The following is an 8,817-nucleotide window of genomic DNA, read 5'->3' on the forward strand; positions in this document are numbered from 1 at the left end:
GTTTACTTCCTTTTTAATTATATTTTTATTAAATATTTATTTATTTGTGAAAAATACTTTGTCATCTAAAGTATAAGTATGTTTATTTAACACATTTATTTTTTATTATTTTTTAATCAATTTTCAAATGATTTCAAATTTCTTAAATATTAATTAAAATAAATAAAATTATATTGGCTTTATATCGGCCACCCTGCTTTCCAAGATATTGGCATCGGCTGTCAAAAAAACAATATCGGTCGACCACTAGTTAGTTCACCCAAAAATAAAAAAATTTGCTGTTAGTTTACTCACCCTCAGGCCATCCAAGATGTAGTTGACTTTTTTCTTTAGTAGAACAGTAAAGAAGATTTTTAGCTGAATCCGTGGTTCTTGGTGATTCAGTGGCTGCCATCACTTTAAAAAAAAAAAACAAGGAACACAAAATTAATACTCATGGCTCCTGACGATATATATTAAGGTCTTATGAAGTGAAACGATCAGTCTGTGCAAGAAACTGAACATTATTTACAGCACTATTACCTGTGAGCCTCAAGCAAACGAATCAGATTGTGAATGAATCATTATTTTGAATCGATTCTTTTTAGTGAACTAGTTGAACCAGTTCATTAAATCGGACTGAACCGTCTGAAACAGTTCATGCCTCGAGCAGCACAGATCTACAAGTCATCATCATCATCATTGGGTGCTTTAATAATATAATTGTTTATACGTTACGTCATTGCATGATCACGAAAACGAACTGGTGAATCAGTTATTTGAACCAGTTCATTGAAACGAACTGTCCGAAAGAATCAGTTCACAGAAAAGAATCAGATTTCCCCGTTAGCCTGAGGCTCTGGATTACAGGTAATAATGTTGTAAATAATATTCAGCTGCGGTCGTTTCGCTTCATAAGACCTCAGTATATCGTCAGAAGCCGTGGATATTAATTTTGTGCTGGCTGTATATGCTTTTTTGACTCTCAAAGTGACGGTAGCCATCGACTTGCATTTTATGAATCACCAAGGCGCACGGTTTCAGCTAAAAATCTTCTTTACTGTTCTGCTGAACAAACAAACACATCTACATCTTGGATGGCCTGAGCGTGAGCAAATTAACAGCAAATTTTCATTTTTGGGTGAACTATTCCTTTAAAGGTCCCATATTGTACTCCTTCCTGGAGTTTTATTTTAGGTTTTGATGTCCTTAAGAACATATATTTGCGGTATAAGTACCAAAAACCATCTCAATATATTTGTACAGCTCCTCTTTGACAATATGGGACCTTTAAAGAGCGTCAGGTTGGTTTATAATGTGGATGACGTTTTCTCCAATGCCTCACAGCAGCCAAACCAGAGATTCTTGCTATCAACAATTTCCCAAACAGCCGCAATATGATTCAAGTGTCATGTGATGAATCACATATATTGAACGTTTCTGAAATACTTACTGTAACTGACCTTAAATCTGGGACATTTTCACTTCAACTTCCTGTTTTGGTTCTGTTGTCACCTCGGCCCTTTCTGAAAGGGAATATTTAGTGGATTTTTGCTTTTTAGTCAAATCAATAATCATCTGGATTTTTCTTCTGAATTTGTATTGCTTTTTGTAGTTGTATGTTTTTCATTGGAAGTAAGGGTGAACAATATGACCATAGTCTTATTTCACGGTGTAAGAAATTTTATTTTGCGGTAATGATCTATATATAGTTATTTTTGTTGTTTTATTATTATTTTTAAATATGAACTAATTCACTAATTGAAAAAAAATGCATTGCATTAACATTGCTTGCATTGCATTGTAAATAATATAGTTATTTTTGTTGTTTTATTATTATTATTTTTTTTATATATTTTTTTATATATGAACTAATTCACTAATTGAAAAAATGCATTGCATTAACATTGCTTGTATTTTAATGCATTGTATTTTCAGGGCTTGCATTTTTGGGAGCTGAACCTCAGTTGGAACCATTTCACACACAGTTTCATTATTAACAATTCTATTATTTATATTTACCTTCCAGAGTTCATTTCCAAAGTATTCAGTCAAAATGAAAAAAAAAAAGCTAAAAAAAAAGATTAATAATATATAAATACATTTTAATGCTTGATTTGTAACACAAGACAAAAGGAGAGCATCATTGCGAATGTAATGCATCAAAGTAATCACAATTATTTTCGTGGAACCATTGGAAGCCAAAACCATAACTGAAAATTTAATTTGGTTAATAAATTAATATATTTATTGTATGTAATCTTTGTATTTTGACTCACAGTAGAGTTTTGGATGAATAAACCTCACTTATCTTATGCATAAAACACAGTTAATTAAATCATTCAGAGCAGGATGGTTCTGTTCTGATCCAATAATCATTTATCCTGCGTTTCATTACTTAATGCAATCACTCTTATTAATGAAACGTGTTCCACTGAATGCAGGCGTGTCTGTTTTTGCTGAGTCGAGACTCATCTTTAACTCTTGCGCTCGGTTTTGGCCGGCCTCTGTAAAGTCTTAATGGCCGTAAGTGAATTGGCTGTCATGGTCGTGATGCCAGAAGTTTCTCCGCATTGATTTTCCAGCAGGACAGACTGAAGAATTATAACTGCTCTTGCGGTGCATTAAAACGAGTCTGACTGTTGTGTCGCTCATCTCATCCTCCGCCTCCTCTCTGGCGCACTGATACTGATTTCTGCAGTATGCCATAGGGCTGGTATTATGAAGACGTCACGATTCAAGATGCCGCAGAGCATCATAATATCATAATTGGATCACGATTGAAGCTGCGCCAGATGAGCGGTTCACTTCACTTTTGTTAATGTCTGTTTAGACAGCCTGTGTATATGGTGTAGCGATTGATTTGCTTTGAAATATTTATTGCATACTATTTTTGAGAGTATGCCGCAGGGTCAGAAATGAGCTTTTCCATTACGGAGCAATATTTGCATTTTTTATTTTACTTGTGCAGCAATTTTTTTGCAATTTTTTTACCTTATTAAATGAATCTGTGTTGTCTTTAATGTCAAATTCCTAGGCCTCTCAGGCCATCCAAGATTAGGATGAGTTTGTTTCTTCATCAGATTTGGAGAAATGTAGCATTGCATCAGTGTCTCAGCAATGGATGCTCTGCAGTGAATGGGTGCCGTCAGAATGAGAGTCCAAACAGCTGATAAAAACATCACAATAATCCACAAGTAATCCACAGCACTCCAGTCCATCAGTTAACATCTGGAGAAGACAAAAGCTGAAACAAATCCAGCATGAAGTCGTTTTTAACTAAAACACGAGTCCATAATAACGCTTCCTCCAGTGATAAAGTGTTCTGGTCTGAATCAAGAGAGAAATCTACGAGATCAAGCACCGTTTAAACAGCTCTAAACAAATACCGTATTAGCCCGAATATAAGACGACCCTGATTATAAGACGACCCCCCTTTTTCCAGATGTACCTTTTGGAAAAAGGCTTTTTAAAAACCAAATCTTGTTTTTTCTCAGTAAAACTGCTGAGCAAGTGATGGAATGCCCTCTTTTCTCTTTTTTGCCCCCTTATCTTAAATTTGTTTTTTTCATTTTGATGACACCAAGCCCCCATTAATTTTCGACCCTGCTATGCAGTATGTTAGTATTCTGTTCTAATTGCATCGACTCTCTTTCCTCAGACTCTTCTCTGACGGGTTGTCCCGCTCCTGATGCCAGCGGCGCAGCGCAAAAATTACTGATTCTGGATGCCCGCTCTTACACCGCCGCCGTGGCGAATCGTGCTAAAGGAGGAGGCTGCGAGTGTGAAGGTGAGCGCCGCTGAACTCGTGTAGTCAGTCTCTGGATCTCATTGAACATTATTGTTTGTTTGGTTGTTGGCTGAAGGCAGGTTTCTCTCTGGTTTATTTGTGTTTGTAGAGTACTATCCCAACTGTGAGGTGATGTTCATGGGCATGGCCAATATCCACTCCATCAGAAACAGCTTTCAGTCACTCAGAACCGTTTGCAGTCAGATCCCAGATCCCGGCAAGTAAGTCAATCTCCATGCGTTCTGACAATATATATATATTAGTGCTGTCAAACGATTAATCGCATTCAAAATAAAAGTTTTTCTTTACATAATATATGCGTGTATACCGTGTATATTAATTATGTATGTATAAATATATACACATGCATGTATGTATTTAAGAAAAATGTTATGTTTATATATTAAATATATTTATAATATAAAATATAAGAACATAAATGTATATATATGTAAATATTATCAAAATACCTACATGCATGTGTTTGTATTTATATATACATAATAAATATACACAGTACACATACATAGAATTATATCTATATATTTAAATATTTTATATGTTTTAAATCATTGTTATCGTTTATTGCTCTTGATATTGTGATATTGATATTGGTATTTTTCCACCATAAAAATAAAATAAATATTATTGCAATATTATTAATATTAAAAATAAAATAATATTGCTTTTAATATGATTTTTATTTATTATAAATCAGTATCAATCTCCAGGTAAATCAACTTCAAAGTTTTGTGAATGAGACTAAATGAGATATTATTTCCAGTGGATTCTGGTTTGATTTGGATTCAATTTTGCTGCTTTATCTGAAGCATGACTAGCAGTTTTGGGTTTTTTTTGCACAATTAATCTCATATTAATATCAGCTGAAAAAAGCCTCTTAATGAAGATCATTTAAAAACATTGCAATATAGTGGCTGATCAGTGAAGCATTGAATAGACATTACATTAATTACAAAAAGCGTATTTGTATATTATATGGATATTTATATGTATTTATGTATACATATGTATTGATTTGTTGTATATGCATTTTGCATTTAAACATAAGCTGATCACAGTACACAGAACTTTTCACAGAAAGTAACTCTTTACTTGATGCCTTTATGCATAATGCATTATTTTCTTTAAAAATTGTAACCAAAGTGAAAATGCATTATAATTGCAAATTCCTTGTTACCTCTAAAATCGGTCGTTTGTCACGTGTTTTAATGCATTTCTAAAGGTGCAACAATGAGCACGTTTACATGCACACCAGTAAGCTGATAACTCACAAATATCAGCTTATTAAAATAAGCAGTTTTCCCTGTTTACATGCACATCAGTAACCTGACAACGCAAGTAAGCTGCGTTTACATGGCTTCATTAATAAATCAGGTTATTTCCCAGTAGTGACGTCAAAATATAACGGGTTACCGCATTTACATGACCAAGTGCGTTTTTCAGCTTATTAAGCATAATCGGCTTAAGAACGTGCATGTAAACACGCTCATTACTCTGAGTTTTCCATACATTTGTCAGTTTTGATGTTAAATTAAACTTGCAACATGTCAGCGGGAAACGTACAGCTCATATATTATCCTCTCATGCAGTTATGAATGCAGCATTGTGACTGAACCACTTCTACTTCTGCTGCACGAGATGAGAACACATTTTTATCATTTTCTGAGTCATGAAAAAGTCTGCTTTTGTGATATATTTCCTTCTTTCTTTACTGCAAGACGTTTGCATGCGCTTAAATCTGCACTAATGATGCGTTCCTGTCACGTATCACACATGCACACTTCAATAAGCCGACAGAACGCAGGTTAAGGTGCTTATATACTGGGAGAAATCGTAAATTTTTGGTCATACCGCCCAGCACTAGTGGTTACCATTATTAATGAGATCATGCAATGCATTACAAGGTGCATAGCTATTGCATTAAAATAATTTTAGAATGCATTATATATAAAGGCTCAAGGTAAAGCGTGTTCCTGATTTTCCAGGAAACACACACTTGTGTTCTGCTTGGTGATCCAGATCAAAGATCTGAAGTTATTTGAGCTCTTCCTCCTCATGCAGTGTGTGTCTGTCGTGTTGCGTTCAGACGTTTGTAACCCGACTGGTGCGTCTGCTCTCTCCAGCTGGCTCTCGGCTCTGGAAAGCACCCGTTGGCTGCAGCATCTGTCTGTCATGCTGAAGGCCGCGTCTCTGGTGTGCTCTGCGGTGGAGCGGGAGGGAAGGCCGGTGCTGGTGCACTGCTCAGACGGCTGGGACCGCACGCCGCAGATCGTGGCCCTCGCAAAGATCCTTCTGGATCCCTTCTACAGGACCATAGAGGTAAACGTGAAGAAGAAGAACCACCTTGTGAATTAGTTTTCTCATGGGTTTGATTTGCAGGGAATGCATGAAATTAAATGTGCAACTTCAATGCAAAGATAAAAGCATCTGCCAACTGTAAAATGTTGGCTTTCCAACAAAGAGATTAATATTAAATGCATGTTTAATTTCAAGTAAGTCAAGTCACATTCGTTTATATTGCACTTCACACAATACAGATTGATTCAAAGCAGCTTTGCAAAATTTATAATTATGAAATTGATAAATATATTGATTCAGCTTAATGTTGATTCAGTGAATCACAGTGTTGATGTTGCAAAGTTTATCATTTGTGAATAAATTCAAATTCAATTCAACCATGAAGCAGCTGTATGGAAGGCAATAGTGTTATTATTCAGATCGATTTAGTTCAATGCTGATTCAATGCAGTTCAATTATAGTCTGTAAAGTGAGTTCAATGTTCATTCAGTTAAGTTAGTTCAAACATTAAAGTGTCTTTACACATTTGAGTTAAAGCTGCTCTGTACCTGCTTAAAATTCAATGTGAAGATGTAATGCTGCATAAAAGCCAGACTAAATAATGCCTGCTCTGACCCACCTCAGCCCCTAGTCAGGGTTATTATTGTTAACTAAAATTAAAACCATAAAAACACACTTGAAATAAAATAAATGTTAACTGAAATAAAATATTTGTATCTTTATATATTATATATTATATTGTTTAAATTTTGTATTTTTTATTTATTTATTAATTAAATATTTATATATTACAAATATCTATATTATCTATAAAATATGAAATATCTAGTTGCCAGGGCAACATTTCTCATTTTCATTTAGTTTTAGTTGAATTACTAAAAAACAAGGCATCAGTATTTTTATTAAACAAAAAGCAAAGTTTTATTTATAAAGAATAAATGCAAAGATAAAAGCATCTGCCAAATGCAGCAGAGAGACTAATATTAAATGCATGTTTAATTTAAGTCAAGTCACAGTTATTTATACAGCACTTTACTCAATGCAGATTGTTTCAAAGCAGACAGTGTCGTTATTCAGATCAGTTTAGTTCAATGTCAATTCAATTCAGTCAGTTCAAACTTTAAAGTGTCTTTACACATCCGAGTGTTAAGCTGCATAAATTATCCGAATGCTGCATAAAAGCCAGACTAAATAATGCCTGCTCTGACCCACCTCAGCCCCTAGTCAGGGTTATTATTGTTAACTAAAATTAAAACCATAAAAACACACTTGAAATAAAATAAATGTTAACTGAAATAAAATATTTGTATCTTTATATATTATATATTATATTGTTTAAATTTTGTATTTTTTATTTATTTATTAATTAAATATTTATATATTACAAATATCTATATTATCTATAAAATATGAAATATCTAGTTGCCAGGGCAACATTTCTCATTTTCATTTAGTTTTAGTTGAAATACTAAACAACAAACTAAATAAACTAAAACTTCTAAAAAAAAAAAAAAATTTAACAAATACTATTTAAAAATAAAACACACACATAATAAAAAATTTTTTTAAAAAAAATGTTAAATGAAATAAAACAAAATATTTATATCTATATGTAATTTATTAAATATTTAATACTTATTTTATTTAATCTAGTTGCCAAGGTAACACTTCTCATTTTCATTTAGCTTTAGTTGAAGTACTAAAATAATAAACTAAATAAACAAAAATTAATAAATACTATACTGGCATTTTTTTTAAAGACAAAAAAGCACAATAAAATTATTAAAATAAATGTTAAATGAAATATATATATATACATAATTTATTAATATTTAATACTTATTTCATCTAGTTGGCAGGGCAACTCATAAAAGTACTGAAATAATAAACTAATTGAATACTATAATTAATAAATAAAAATTTATAAATACTAAAAAATGACAAAAACACAACAAAATTGCTAAAACTTTAACTAACACTTAAGTGAAAGCAGAAAATATAAACAATCTAATTCAAGATATTAACAAAAACCATAATAGTACGTAAATGATACTAAAATAACACTCTTCCTAGAATCAAAGGCGGTTTATTTATGCAGTGTAAATGCATTCATGCCACCTCTGAGCAGCATTAAACAGTGTGTACATTCATCTAAAAGCCACTTCAGATGCAGCAGAGAAGTCAGGCTCATGTCTGATTGTGTCGGCAGGGTTTTCAGGTGCTGGTGGAGACGGAGTGGCTGGATTACGGTCATAAGTTTGCGGACCGCTGCGGTCATCAGGAGAGCGGTGAGGATGTGAGTGAACAGTGTCCCGTGTTCCTGCAGTGGCTGGACTGTGTTCATCAGCTCCTCAAGCAGTTCCCCTGCCTCTTCGAGTTCAACGAGGCCTTTCTGGTGCGGAGCCTTTGCTTTCATTTATGTGTGTCGATATAATGTGTACGATTTAGTAAAAAGGAAATATCTTGTGTATTATGACTGATTTTTTAATGCATATTCTGTGTTTTTTTTTATTAATGTTGGAGAAAAAAGTCATATTTCAAATCTTCTTTTTGTGTTGAATAGTGAAACTACTGTTTCTTTTTTAAAATGAATTTCAGTGTTTTAGTGATTGAAAAAACTGACATTATTGGATAATGTTTTTTTTGACCTCATATATTTCTTTTCCATTTGGATGATGGCCAAAACTTTAGTTTAATAAACAGATAGGCCTAAGAATATACTATATATA

At 33.2% G+C, this 8,817-nt stretch overlaps 1 protein-coding gene across 1 annotated transcript in view; it reads left to right on the forward strand.

The window, feature by feature from the left end:
* The window catches only part of mtmr4 (myotubularin related protein 4), a 59,027-nt gene that overhangs the window by 42,747 nt on the left and 7,463 nt on the right, over nucleotides 1-8,817 (forward strand). The window contains exons 9-12 of the mRNA XM_016546285.1: nucleotides 3,641-3,769; nucleotides 3,879-3,990; nucleotides 5,914-6,109; nucleotides 8,298-8,483. Of these exons, the coding sequence (XP_016401771.1) occupies nucleotides 3,641-3,769; nucleotides 3,879-3,990; nucleotides 5,914-6,109; nucleotides 8,298-8,483 (623 nt within the window). The remainder of the gene's footprint in view (nucleotides 1-3,640; nucleotides 3,770-3,878; nucleotides 3,991-5,913; nucleotides 6,110-8,297; nucleotides 8,484-8,817) is intronic.

This window comes from Sinocyclocheilus rhinocerous, unplaced genomic scaffold, assembly GCF_001515625.1.
Source record: "Sinocyclocheilus rhinocerous isolate Xijiao unplaced genomic scaffold, SAMN03320098_v1.1 scaffold370, whole genome shotgun sequence".
NCBI lineage: Eukaryota > Metazoa > Chordata > Actinopteri > Cypriniformes > Cyprinidae > Sinocyclocheilus > Sinocyclocheilus rhinocerous.